At 39.8% G+C, this 15319-nt stretch overlaps 1 protein-coding gene across 12 annotated transcripts in view; it reads right to left on the bottom strand.

Moving 5' to 3' along the window:
* NRXN3 (neurexin 3) overlaps positions 1 to 15319 on the bottom strand; it is a 919744-nt gene that overhangs the window by 671842 nt on the left and 232583 nt on the right. For all 12 annotated transcript variants that reach the window (XM_088057330.1, XM_088057327.1, XM_088057321.1 and 9 more), the window contains one exon: positions 1101 to 1539. In XM_088057330.1, the coding sequence (XP_087913456.1) occupies positions 1101 to 1539 (439 nt within the window). The remainder of the gene's footprint in view (positions 1 to 1100; positions 1540 to 15319) is intronic.

Below are 15319 nucleotides of genomic sequence, written 5' to 3'. Positions count from 1 at the left end.
CAATATATAACCACACATATTAAGTCCAAGCAGAGCACCATAGCAAATACAAAGAAACTACTCACATCATCAAAGGAAAAAATAGCTTCAGGCAAAGACCTGTTCAAACAGCCAGGCCTTGCATGGTATCTCAAAGCCAGCTCTTCTGAAAACTCAAGGGAAGCAAATTCTAGCACTGCATTCCCTATACTGATGGTATTCAGCAACCAGAAACATAAAATTAGGGACCTAAAACTATCATCTGGAGATCACCAGATGAATCTCAAATCCACGGAAAATGTAAGCAAAATTCCTTTTGAAGTGAAGGCTTTGAGATCCCAATGGTTCTGAAAAAACTGAAGTACAATTGTTATTCTCTAGATGAAACTACAGTATTTGAGCATTTTTGTTTTTCTCCGCAATTTCAGAGTATATCATGAGTATGTTAGCTTGAAATTCTGCACTGGAAACAATAAAAATATTGCTTGGCAATTGCATGGTAGGTGTATTTTTACAAATAAACTAAAACCCATATTTGAAAATGAGAAAGCCAAAGAAAGAAAAGAAACATCCACTGAACACTGTCTCAGATTTTAAGACTAAAATATTTCATCCAAAAGAGTAAAGAAACCTAACTCAAAACTACAGGATACTAAAGGAAACAGAATGGGATGAAAATGTTGATTTGTTGCCATAATTTTGTTACTGGTTGTTCCCATTACTCTCATTTTTCTCACGACAAGATCCCAAATGCAGAAACCCAAAGTAGCTCAGTAAAAATATCTCAAACTGAGAACAAGGGTTCTGAAAGACCTTAAACCTTACCATGGCCTACAAAAAAGTCATGATTGTAACTATGCATGCAATTGAGAAGATAGGTCCAGAATATCTGAGGATTGTGAATAAAATATTAATGGATTGCCTCTGTGCCAAAGTTCACACTAAACATTTAATGAAAACCATTCACATCTTTGCCTTGCTGGATAAATGTCACTGGAGTAACACTAAGCTTTGTTAGGGAGATGACTCATATCTAATAGGTTTTGAATGTTCTAAGAATTAATACATGCTAGGTCTGAATCTGAAATATTAATCTATTTAAGAAAAAGTTATAACTCTACCCGATCTTCCATCTCGTTGAATATCCACATGATACCACTCTCCATCATTGGCTTTCTTCTGGGTAGCCTTGACTTTAATGGTCCCAGAGCCCATGTCCAGCAACAAGTAGAGGTTTCCATCTAGAAGCTCAACTGCAAAGAAGTCTACCTTTGTATTTTTCTGGCTTCTGGTATCTTTCCTCTCCTGAGGCTTGCCGTGCGTGAAAAGGATCAGTCCATTAGGTTCAGTGGTTCGGAAATCAAACGAGATGGAGCCCATCCTTTTGGTATTCCACTTAGGCAGACTAATATAGGCCTCAGGTGTCTCAAAGCTGATGGGATCCAGCGTAGCCACATTTTCACATACGAATTTCACTTCCCCATAGATCTTCATCTTAGTATCACCAATCCGTGCCAAGCGAGACAGCTCCAGACGAATGTCGTTATTCTTATAAACAACCTGCCAGACACAAGGAAAAGTATCATACATCAATCCTGCATACAATACAAATACCCCAATTACTTTCAGCCATGGGAGATAAACTTTTCCCAAAAGGCAGTGAGGAGAAGAAAGGAGAGAGTGCAAGAGTCTGACATCATGACAGAGGGGGTGAGCTGAACCAGAAGTGTGGGTAGAAATGACAGCAATGGGTACTTTGCAATGACTATAGATCAGATAAGCAGTCAGAAAAGAATATTTAACTGAAGGGAAGTGTGAACAATTAACTCTACCACAGGCCCACTTGCCTGTAAAAGCTTCTCTACATAAAATCCAGTGTGTGTCTGGTATCATGCTGTTATATTTGCATAAATCCCATACAAAATACATAACAAAGTGTAACCTCCATGTCCATCGCTACTAGCCACAGCAGGGAACTTGGTACCACCACTGTCATTTCTCTATTATCCCTATAAGCCTACTTAACTACTAGGAGAGAGATGCAGAAAAATTTCAGCAAGTTGCTGTGAACTGTTAATGATTGCCCTGTGGGTCCCAAAGAAAAAAATAGCAAAGACTTGAAATTTTTCTGACCAAGAAATCTTAGATCACTACTGACATGAACTTGCCATGGAAATATCTCTATAGCTTGCTTTAAGAAACCAACAATTTCTGTGCTAGCATATAAAAACCTGTACATTTTCAGTGCCTGGACTCTCACTTTATCTGGGTTAAGGACCAGAACTCTGGGCTCTGTTGTTTCTACATGGATTGAAATTAGCCAAGAGAAGGGTCTCAAATAGGCAAGCACTCCTGAGCATGTCTGGCTTGCTCAGGAGCCCAAACCTACTCTTCTCTTTCTCTCAGATACAGAATTAATTCCTGGAAAGCAGACTCTTTGCTGCCCCACACCGTTCTCACAGAGGCAGGAACTGGAGAAGGCTCAAAATTGAAATACTTTAAACTGTACTTTCTCTCAATCACCTTCCATGTTTGCTAAATGCAGAGCTGGCATGTACAGCAAGTAAAACCACTTCTGCAATTAGCACAATTTTTACTGAATTCTTTCCAGTGATATTACTGAAGACTCTAATTTCTTCTAAGGCATTATTATTCTAAAATACTTCGTGTCTGTCACATATAGCATATATATACACACATTTGATTTCTGCTTTCAAAGTCCTATTAGGATGAGTTGTCAGCAGTCTGTTATGAAAATAGAAGGGAAAGCAGATATGCATAGTTAGTTCTACTATTAGGACAGGAAAGTCAGAGAAATGTGAATGCAGTAAATATTAAAAGGCAAATGAGAGAAATAATGAAGGATAAGCTTATAAATTAGGTAACTTCAGGATGAAAAAATAAATGAAAATCACGATTCAGTACATTCATAGCTAGCAAAGAATTTCCATCTTTCTCTAAGCATAAAAGGAGAATTTTCCCAGTGCAGTCAGATTTTCCTGTTGTAAAGGCAAAACACAAAGTGAAAGGAGAAGCCAGCTGTGAAATCCCATTTGGAGAAATGGCACAAAGCTCTAGTTCTTCCCACCAGAGGACGGTATTGACCCACAATAACTTGTTTTGCTCCAACTCCTAATTATGTGCTCTGCCCTCACACAGGCATCAGAAACATCAAGGCTATTAATATCTGCAACAGGGATAAAATTAATTTTCAATTTATGGGACTGTAGTAGTTCTATTCTACAGACTAATCATGCCAAATGTTCTCATTAGAGAGACCATACACCTCCTTCCACTGACACAGCAAGGGGGTGCATTAGAGCCTTCTCTCTTGCCAGACAATGAGGTGCACCTCAGTCAGACTTTAGTTCTGAGCACTGCATGAAATCCTGTCTCTGCTACTCAAGGAGAAAGAGGAAATAAATAGAGCAACTAAAAGGATGGAACAGGATGCTTTATGAGGATGGGCTGAAAAGACCAAGTTCATATTTGGAGAGGACTGAGAAAAATATGATTGAAGTTCACAGAAGACTGAGGAAAGTTAATGTAGAACGGCTCTTTGCCAAACCCAGCAATAACAGAGTTAGAGGCACTTACTGAAACTTGTATGAAATCAGCATTTCAACACATTTTTAGAAGTACTTATTTACACAGAGGGTAGTGAACTTCCAGAACTTGCAGTCAGGGGAGGTCATGGAAGTAGGGTGCAAGCGAAGATGCAAAAAGAACCAGAAATAACAATGGATGGCAAGTCCACAAACTGATTCTAAAGGAAAAAGGAAGGAGTGTGTCTTCTAGCAATTGTAAACCAACAGCAGTGGTTGCTGCAAGAATGTAAGGGAATGCACCCCTGACCTCAGCCACGGTCATGTGCTCTGTCTGAGCAGCACTTGCACCCTCCACTGCTGGAGACAGCATACTCGGGGCAGGGTCTCACTGCTCTCCAGGCCCATGAGGGACTAACAACTTTGGTGCAATGTTGCATTTTGGTTTCACCACAGCGTGAAGCTGCTTTGGTGGGCAAGAGAATGCCAGGCCTGAATGAGCTGTGGCTTTAATGATCCTAAGGTAGGAGAGCTGCCCATATGGGACACCACTAACAATTGCTCAAAGCAACACTCCTCTAAACTGCATCTTGACCCCGTCTCTCCGCACATGAGAGGAGCAGGCAGGGAGCACAGTACCCAACATAAGATTGATGGGTGGTGCTGGGCTGTCTCTAGCCACGACTCAGTGATCTGCTATCAGCAAGCTCTGAGGGTTGCTGGTAGAGGGAGTACCAGATGCACATAAACAGCTCCCACACACAGCTGAGACACATACAGGTTACATCTCCCTCTTTGATATTGAGTAACAGGTCCCAACTTTTTCTGCAGAAAAGCGGAGGGTTTGCCTCTGAGTTTGAGGTTTGATGCTGACTGCTTTGTGTTCCATAATCATACAAGTACCACAGCTGGAGAATCCTTGAGACAGAATGCTTTCAAAGGAACCAGAAAAAAATGACATGAAGTTAGTTGTAATCAATAAAAAGACTAAAACTGAAGAATCTCAGGCCAAGAATAAAGAGACCAAGAAAACAAGCACAAAGGATGACCTGGGGAGGAGATGAGAAACACTGTTGAATAGATAAGAGTTCTGAATTCAATCTTTACAAAGAAACATATCCACCACCCCATATTTGAATCTCTGTTATTCAAATGTTGTTCTAAATTATTTTCTTTTAAAAAACCCCAAAACAAAACACCTAGCTTGAGAAATATAAAAAAGCACCTGTTTATGGAAAAAGTGCAAGTGTTTCCATAGGTGACTTCAGGTATTATTGACAGGCACATTTGGACATCAACATCATGTATAAGCAAGTACACCAGAACTCTCATCATAACAATAAAATACAGGGATAGAAATAATGCTTGGGTCTAAAACCAATGTGAATCCTGGGCAGGAATGGAGAAATGCTAACGCAGCTTCTGATAATGACAGTTCAGTTGTTAAACCAAAGGTTCAAGATTGAGGAGGCAATATAATTAAATGACTGGAATGCATGTCCCATAGTAGAGAACATTCAAATTCAGTCTGTTTAATAGGTGGAGGTTAAAATGTGATTTGATTGCAATCTACACATACCTGTGCAGGAAATGGAATTTGGCAAGAGAGGGCTCTTCAATGCATGTGACAAAGGGACAATGAGATCTGGGGGCTAGAGACTGAAGTTACAGAAATTCACATTTTAAAATATTATGGCTTATTTTTACATGAGGGTAATTTGCTACTGAAATAATTTACTACAGGTTATATTGTGTTCTCTGCTACTGGCAAATTTTAAATTAAAATAGTATCCTGTTTTCTCTAAAAAACATAGTGAGACAGGAATTAATTATACAGCAAATCAGGCTAGATTATCATAATGGCTCTTTCAGGCTTCATAACCTATGAATCTTTGTGTTTTAATGAAATCAACAGAGGCTTCAGTGCAGTTTGCAGGACAGATGAAGCACATCTTCCCAACTGCTTAAACTGACTGGTAAAGGAGAAGATGCTTCTTTTCAGTTCTGGTCTGACTTGTCATCAGCACTTTCAGTGAAGCTTTTTTTTTATATTTTTTTCATGTTTATGATCCTACCTTAAAACATACCACTAAAAAGGAAGGCAAGCAGAAAGTCTTGGACAAAGAAATTTAGTCTATAACTCAAATATACAAGCTTCAAGAAATAGTTTCTTAGAGTCACCTGCTGCAAGCCAGAGAAGACACATTTTCATGTTTCACTGAGGAAGCTTTCTGCCAGCAGTAGAAGCAACCATCTGCATAGCACCTCCTACCTCTTAGTCTCATTTTATGAGCAACCTCTGAACTAACTTGAAGGCTCCTCAGTACATGCCAAAATACCCATTGAAACCCACTCCTCTAAATTCAAATGAGGCCACGACTGTCTCAGAATGCTGTTCCTCTCTAGGGCCACACATGGCTTCCATAGCAATTGGGAAGAAAACAAAGCAATGAAAGCAGTGCCCAGAGACTTCTCCTCTTATGTCAGGTGCCTTCTGAACAATGCCAGCCTTGCCTGTTTAAACAGAGACAACCTTGAACCCATCCCAGGTCTGATATGTACATTAGAGAAGGTCTAAAGGAACCAAGGACATGATTCCTGATATAGACATACCCATCTTCATTTTGGGAAGGAAGGTGGAAAAGGGGAAAACAATGATCAGCAAAAGCTATGCACAGAGCTTTTGAAAAACAACCTTCACTTCTCCAATCCTAAAACCATTTTATATTGCAAAAATGAAAACAATTGGTTTTTCCTTTTCCACAGGGACTGTTTCTAAATACACTTTAACAAAGGAATATTGACCATTCCATGTCTTTGTTTAATTAATTAGACTAGAACAAATGGATGGTTAGGAAGGGGATAGTTCAGATACACCCAGTCCTAATCAGCAGTAGAATTTCATGATATCGATAACATTCACAGGGAAAAAAATATATACATTAAATCATGTTTCCTATAAATCTGCTGCGAAAGAAAAGCTTGTTTTAGGCAAAGCTAAAACAAATTTGCAATCTAGTTTTGAGGTTTCTTTAAAATGGCAACTCTGCAATTCTGAAGCATTCAAGGAATTTCTCCAGCTAAACTTCTTATGAGTGTAACTCATGAGTTAATGACAGCTCTAATCAGATGGCTTTTCACAATGATGAAAAGCATCTCTCTGCAATCAAGTGAAGTTGCAGATAGCAAGGGACCAACAAAAAGGGAAGAAAAATTATGTGCTAAGTTTGGCCAGTAGCCAATATAAAAATTCCTCTCCAAACTGGTTCTTAAGCAGGAAACATGATTTTCTGTACATGCTGGACACAGGCATGCTCCAAAGGGGAATGGCTGTCAATAGCCTGGCAAATTAGATGACTACCATCGTGAACCATCATAAAAAACAGCAATAACCTGAAGGCTGCATATGTCTATCTGGCTAGGAAGAGCACCTCTGAAGGCCAGCCAAATTGTTCACCTATTGCACACTGGATATTGCTTTTTTGTATCTCAGGCTGCATCCCTTCACCAACTGCCCATATCAATTCTCACAAAGAATAACTGCAAGATATTCAGGCTAGAGCCTAAGACTTCTTTAAAGGCACCTAAACATAACCAAGCAAGTTCCTACAGAAAAAAAATATAAAAAATTACAGTTTATCCATTGGTATATTAGTCCTGTGTTTTCCTAGCCCTCTCTGGCAAGCAAGCAGAAACAAACACACCAGGTTAGCAGCACTTTACTTTGTGTCTGGGGCAGACTATGTATGAAGCAATCCAAGTCTTCAGTGATGGGTAACTAAAGCTCCTACACTTATTTAAATAACGCTGTGTGGACTGTGGATACCTAGTATAAACATATTTGATGTTCCACAGGAATGAAAACTGTATTCAGGCGATGAGTACCACCAACGTCACCCACACTGAAAGAGTTAATTTACCTGTTGTGTGGAACAATACACTGAACATTGATGAAAAGTAAATTAAACCAAAGAATCAAGACTCAAATATGAGTTGTGCAATGTAGAGCAGTGCAAGTCTAGATTTCATCTGAATTCTGTTTAACAAAGAACAGGTGTTCACGCAGTGCTGAAGAATCCATTCAGTACAGGCGGCTCAGCTGGCAGCCGCAGTGTGAGCTTGCAGGCTGAGCTCCAGCTGGGAGGAGCCCGAGGCAAGAGGCCATGAACTGCCAGTGCTTTGGATAACATGGAACATGGTGAGCTGTGGCGCAGCCAGGTGACCAGACACTCAGAGAAACCACAGGACACAATGACTCCAGATTTTGGGGCACTTAGTCTGTGGGGGTATAAAAGCCCAGGGATTCTTCTGCTCAACATCCCTGTTCAGAGGCACCAAACTCAAGCTGTTATTTAGCTATTCAACCAAGATTAAACCACTTCAAGGATCCAGAGATTTGAGATGCTATAGGAATCTATTAGTATCGGAAACCCAGAGTTGAGCTGGCAAAGAAACCTTGACCATGTGAGAGTGGTACATGCAGCTGCAAAGGGGTCTCTGCCTAGCTTAGGTGCTGCAACTGTGACTGCCAGAGAGGCTGGCTCCCGAATGTTCAGACAGAAAAGCTTCCTTCACTCACAGCTAAAAATAGGAGTATGGTGAATAGAATGCCTAAACAATAAGGCAGAAGTATTTCAAGCTTCCCTACAAAATTTTTTTTCACCTTAAAAATCAATTATGGTTTTTGAATAACTTCAAGTTTTTCAGAAAATTCCAGAAGAGAAAAGAGATTGATTTAGTCTCAAAAGACTTCTGAGAAGATAGAGAGAAGCATTCCCTAAAGCAGGATATAAAGAGAAAGGCTTTCAAGGTGCTGGTAAAACAGGAGTGAAAGAGGCAGGTTGGAATTTCTTTAACTGATTTTGTGAAAATGTTTCCTTAACAGATAGAGAAGACAGAGGACCAGGACTTCGCTGGGGTGACAGCTATCCTTTGATCCCAAAAGGGATGTCACAATGGCCAGATGGCAATCAGTGGCATGCACCAACTGTGGAGTCTGAGTACAGCCAGGCACAGGCACGCAGCCATCGCGATGTCACTGCAGACCCCACAACTGCATCTTGAGATAAACATGATGAGGGAGTGTTAGAAATTATACATATTTATATTGTGAAAAAAGTCATGACACTGTCTAGATGAGGGAGAAACCTTTTTATAGTTGAAGAGAAATGCTGCTGAAGGATTCTGTAGCCTCCAAGACTAAAGCAGTTTCCTCAGCTGTGGAAAAGGCAGCAGTAATATTAAGCAGAATTAGTTTTAGCATGAACTATGATTTAAGGATGAATAGTCTTTTGCAATGGAAGCATCAAGTCCTCTTCTTTCCTTGCTACACAAATTTCAAGTTCTGCAATATGTGAAAAAAGGTATCACAGGAAAGAAGTTATCATTTCTGTATTTCTTAAAATATCACTTTTCCACTGATTTTTCTAGGAATGGTAATAAAGTATCTAAACTCAATATTTCCAACTTGAGATTGTGAAATTGGTTTTGCAGAAGTGCTCATTAGCCAAAATCTGTAAGTGAATACAAGGAGATATTTTATCTTTACTGCTAAAGCTAAAAAATACTCTGAGAAATTAGATTCAGATTTCTCATTCAGTTTCTAAAAATCTAGTTGATTCTTGTTAATACAAGGCTAAAAACCTATCTATCTGGTATTTGACATTAACATAGTTCACCTTTAGGTCGTAGCAACGTGCTTAAGGCATCTCACTGTGCATTCAGGTGCACAAACTGAACTTTCTTTTATTTTATGTTCTATTCAACCTCTATTTGGTCTAGTAACAGAGAAGGAAAAGCTGCAGGAGAGGGAAGCCAAGACAGCCAGTTGTGATGTTCCTACTTGTGCCACAGACACAGATATACCTCATGCTAGCCCCGAAAAGCAATTTGTCCCTTAGATGTATCTCTGTACAGAAGGACATAGAGAAGATATGTCTGTACTTTAAAAAAAATTCATCCATTTACAATAATAAAGAAATTCTCTGTTTTACACAGAGCCTAGTGCAGAGGTAAAACAAAATAGAAGAAATAAACATTTAGCTACGTAAAGAAAATTATTCATTGTGTTGAAAGAGGCATAATAGAATGTATGGAGACACAGAAAGAGATAGTGCTGAACTCTACTGGAGATCATGTTCACTTTGGAGAACTGTACTTCAAGAAAGGAGTGAGCTATTGGAAAGAGTCCTGAATAGAGTAATGAAAATAATCAGGGGCCTAGAAAATAGAAGTTTGAAAGGAGATACTAGGAAGTGTTCAAATAGAAAAGGGCTACTGCAAAGCAGAAAGAAATAATCTCTTCTTTGTACCCATGCTGAAAAGAACAAGAAATAATTGGCAAAAGATTACAGCAAGAAAGTGTAAGAGAAAGGGGTTTTTAATTTAAGAACAGTGAACCACTGAAAGAGATTGTCTGAAGAGCAATAATCACTGGAAACCTTGAATTTCAGGCCAAAAAAGTTGCTGTCAAAACTCACATAGATGTCATTGTTTTTCTTTTGGGACAGTGGGAGTGTAAAGGATTAGATAACCTCTCATGGTAGTTTCATTTTCTATGATTCTTTTTTGGGGGGTGAGGAGAGAGTAGAGGAACACAGGTAAGAGCAAATTATGATGTATCTAAAGAATTTCCTACAGCGTTCAAGCTCAGGAAGGAATATCCCTTACAGTAACACAGTGCTGGCATACTGACACCTCGCAAATTTGAAGAGCCTAAATTTACAAATTACCTCCCTTGTGAATGAAGGCTTGACAGTTAAATAAAAAATTTAAAAAAAATTAAAAAAAAATCAGTATCACAGAAGCTTCCTTACCAGCATGCAGGAGTTTACTTCAATTACATTCAGTCCTGTAGAGAGTTTATACAGACATTCACCAGTTACAGAATCTTCTGATCCTTGCAAATGCATCCTGAAACCTCAGATTTGTCTAGCAAGCACAAGCTAAATCTGTCAAGCCTGGTTCAGTGATGATTAAGTGAGGAAATGATTACTGTCAAGTGTCTTAAGAATTTCATCTGAAAGGCTGAGAGGAATTATTTTAGGATGGCCCCATTGATCATTTAAGGCTTGAACCTTATTACACTGAAAAGTCTATCAGACAATGACTTAGCAAATAACACTCCATTTAGTGATTTCATTGTATTTTAAATCCACCTAAGGCTGTGCAAGTACAAAAGGCCTATCTCAGGAAATAAATCTGTTTAGTATGGCTGGGTAAATGCTTCCACCAGAATGACTTTTTAACACACAATTCCATTTCCCTCACAGAGAATTAGCAATGAAATGCTTTGCTTCAATCTGTAACAAACCAAAATGGCAAGTTTAGTTTTATCAAACTTTACAGAGAGGCTTTTGCATGAACTTAATCATAGCATAAACCAGTATTTTTCGGGCATTGCATTTACTTTCAATAGTAGTCCCCATTTTTATCTCTGGTCTCCACTCCCTAAGAAAATATTTTCACATGCCACAATGTCTGTTCCACCTGATATCAGCAGAGACATGTGACTGGTTTTGGCACAAAACAGCTTAACCAAATACTCTGGTTCCTCTGGGAGAATGGACACAAGGTCCCTACAGGACACATGAACTGCACTGGAGAGGAAACAACAGTTTGTGTTAAACAGGCTCCAGATTATTTGGGGTCAGCTCAATAACCAATATAAAATAATTCAATTCAGGAAATATCAGAATGTTACATATTAACTGAGTTTTGAAGATTTAATGGATTTATATTTTAAAAAAATTAATCTTACCAGCTGTGATGAAAACAAATGTCAGCTGGAAGAAACTCTTTTGGAACAGAAACTCTTAATTTCACTCAGCTTTTCACTTCAGTGATGTGTTTTAATGGGAACACTAATGTGTAAAGTCTTCCGTGAGAAGACTGAATAGATATTGCTCACTCATAGATATGCGTTTTTTCCCCACAACCTACCTTCCCTAGCCAATATGCCTTGAGCCTGCTTCACTAGAATATCCCTGGAAGGTATGAAAAGGTCTCCTTATGCCAGGCAAGCACTTGTCTCACTGCTAAGGTTTGGTCCTAAGCAAATTGTGCCAACCACAGCAATATCTTCTGTTTTTGTCACTTGCCCAGCAAAAAAAAAATTTAAAAAAAATAAAATATTTACCATTACATATGGGAAAGCACAAGCTCAAAAGTGAGCACTGCTCAAGTAACAATGAGATTACAGCCACAGAGGAAACATTTAGTGGATTTAGTGTTGTACAGATTAAGCCTACAAACTTAAAGTGGTGCCACTGCAGCAGGATGGTGTCACTGTTTGTAGCTGGACTCTTACAGCTGAGGGTGCTGCATCCCAGCATGTGTCCCCCCCTCAGCCTTAGCACAAAGGTCTCAGGGGCACTGACATCTCCCCCCACCTGCAGTGTCAGCCAAAGAAGGAGGCATCCCTTCAGCTAGGCTCTCCTCCTGTGAGGGACCAAAGACACTCGGGGTCTGCTGAAGAACTCCCATTGCAGGCTGACACTATCCCATAGCTGGCACCATCTGTCACAGATGGACTGGTGAGGGGGAGGAGGACTGTCTCCATATGTCTAGCCCAAAATACTAGGGGATTCTAAACTTTTTTTTATGCCTGTTCTTTTGCCCTGTGCAAAAACTTGTCAACAGTGACATCTCTCCAGGATCTCTCTGCCCATGTCTCTTCAAATTCTATAGCATGGAACAAAGTTCAAACCCTCCACAGGCAGGATTCCCCAAACATTTATCTGCACTGGGCCTTACATTGTGTGAAAACAGGGGTGGGATGAGCTAACTATTTGCCTGAATATTTGTTGTAGAGGGTAGGGAATGTAGTTAATTCCCTACCTGCAAAAGGCATCAAGAGAAAAATACTCTCATCTTATAACCCCCAACCTGGTGTGAGAAAAACAACCATAAGCTCCTTTATATCTTTCTCTCGTGTATCTAAAACTCTTTCATCTGTGACCTTCATCTCTAAGCTTGCAGCACTAATAAAAGGAACGGGAGGAGAAATTTGAAAAAAAAAAAAAAAAATTCAGTACCTGTCTTCTGTCTGGGACTGAGCCCCAGTTACCACAATGCCAAAAGATCGAGTTTATCTATCCATCCAGAAGCCACTCTATACCAGCTCGTAAGTAGAGCAATAGAGCTTACATTGCTCAAACGCTAACAGGAAGGAAACAAAATCTGCCTTAGCCACTCTTTGGCAAGAATTTGCCTGAACCTTTCTATTTAAGTGGATTTTCCATGCACTTTAGAGCTTTAAGTCCCAACAACCTTTCCCAACCTTTATGGAGCACTGAGGTACCACTGTAGCAGCAGCAGTTTCAAAACATTTTAAACTTCCATTTCTGGGATTGACTCCTTTGGAGGAGTGGGCTGAGAAGAGAGATCTGCTGTTGTTACAACCCAGACCACGTTGACCAGAATATAGAAATAATTGGTCTGTCTATGCGGCACTCAAAGAACCTACAGTGATTTTATTCTCGCATTGAGCAAGCCCTGTCAAAAATAGCAAAATACATAGAAATCAGTCAGCCATTCTTTTTCTAATATATCAAGAAAACTTGTCTGTGGTGTTTTACTGGCAGCTGAAGGGGAAAAAAAAGGGAATAAGAGAAAATGGCTGACCTGGTCACAAAACTTGAAAAAAAATTCCTGGAAGCAAGGACACATATATATTCCTCAGTGCAGATCTGGTTGGATGTTTGGACATGTAATCACCCTATATGCTGTATTTGTTTGCCTAGGTGTATTTACATATATTTACATATCCAAATTCTGTGCACAGATGCATAAGAAAACATATGTAATTATGTACTCATGTATAGATCTGCACTAGTAGCTACTAAAGGCATTTATATGGGTTTATACACATTTGTAAACAGTACCTGCATGCACTTTTCTGTATGTGCATACATGTGTGCTCATTTCTTCACTTGTGATTTTTAGGCTATGCTGTTGTGATTTAACCCTAGCCAGCAACACAGCACCAGTGGAACAGGGGGGAGAATCATAAATAAAATTAAAAGGTAAAACCTGTAGGCTGAGATAAGAACAGTATAATAATAATAATAATAATGAAAAAGGAGACAACAAAGGAGAAAGGAATAAAACCCAAGACAGACAAGTAATGCACCACACTATTGCTCACCACCCACTAACTGATGCCCAGCCCATGTCTATCCAGGACAGTAAAAGCAGCGTTAGAAGAATGCACATCATCGGCATGCAGATCCCACGTTCTGTTCTCATGCAGCTGTGTGACAAACAAACTGCTTGGCATTCTGATAACTGCTATCCTCTTCCCCTGAAAGTAGCTCACAAAGCAAGAGCATATATTATTATTGAAACACTGTGCTGGTTGGGGCTAAGAAAGTTACTTTTCTTCACAGTGGCTGGTATGGCACTGTGTTTTGGATTTATGCAGGACACAGGGTTGATAATATAAAGGTATTTTTGCTATTGCTGAGCAGAGCTTACACAAAGTCAAGGCCTTTTCTGCTTTTTGTATTGTCACACTGGTGAGGAAACTGGGAGGAGACACAGCCAGGACAGGTGACCCCAAGTGCCCAAAGGAATATTCCAGACCGTCTGACATCGTGCTCAACATAGAAAGTGGGGGGAAGCAGGAGGAGGGGAGGGATGTTTGGAGTGATGGTGTTTGTCTTCCCAAGTCACTGTTATGTGTGATGGGGCCCTCCCTGCTCTCCTGGAGACAGCTGAACACCTGCCTGCCATGGGAAGTGGTGAATCAATTCCTTGTTTTGCTTTGCATGCATGCATGGCTTTTGCTTTTCCTATTAAATTGTCTTTATCTCAACCCACAAGTGTTCCCAGTTTTGCCCTTCTGATTCACTCTCCCACCCTGCTGGTGGCTGTGTGGGGCTTGGCTGCTGGCTGGGGTTAAACCATGACAAACCATGCAAGGATGGAGTTGCTGTCAGAGAAAAGACTGCTGGAGGTGAGATTACACCAGAATCCTTTTGACTGAAAAGTCAACCTTTCCACACCCTCCAGTATATCCAGAAGTAAGATATCAGTTCAGAAGATGCAACTAACTTTGCTGTACGTGACATTGGACTGTGTGCTGAATGGGACTTCGCAGAACCTAACCATGCTCCTCCATACATTTCTTTTTCTTTGACACTGGCATGGTCAAACCTGAAAGAGGCACAGACAAGGGAGGAGGCAAAGAAAATGACAACAGGGGCTTTTAAGTGAAGTATTTCTAATGTAAGCTATACTGGACTTGGCACATTATTGCCTACCGTCCTGTTCCAATTCCAAATAACTCAGTGTAAGCTCTGATTATTGTACTATTTCAAATAGGCAATTAAGAAAAAAAAAACAACAAAAAACAACACAACAACCACATTAAAAAAAAAAAGCCCCACGTGCAGAATATTGAGAGAAAAATGCTGAAAACTACATTGTTAGACAATATATGTTCAGCCCATGATGTTTCCCAGCATCACTGTGTCCTGTCATTCCCAGGCAGTCATTGTTCTGCTTGGCTCAGGTCCTTCACATATAAGGCCCTCAAAAGGAGAGCATTAGTGGTGATGGTTATGGCACACTGAAAGCACTGCTGTTTTCTATACTTTACTATACTTTTTTTTCTTTCTTTCCCTGTGGCAGTACACTTTTAAAGGGCTGCATTTTTCAGCTACCCCATACTTCCCCATTTTGCTTTGGGAGCAACATAAATAGTAAACAAAAAAGGCAAGTTATTTCTCTGACTCCTCAGTCACTCTGTCAGTAAGGTCTATATGGTTTTACAACACAATTTCTTTGCCCTT

This window comes from Pseudopodoces humilis, chromosome 7 (genome assembly GCF_049639895.1).
Source record: "Pseudopodoces humilis isolate 2021_Gansu_Grassland_sample_001 chromosome 7, ASM4963989v1, whole genome shotgun sequence".
Taxonomy (NCBI): domain Eukaryota; kingdom Metazoa; phylum Chordata; class Aves; order Passeriformes; family Paridae; genus Pseudopodoces; species Pseudopodoces humilis.
The sequence above is the reverse complement of the archived record's forward strand: the minus strand, read 5'-3'. Positions and strand labels throughout refer to the sequence as shown.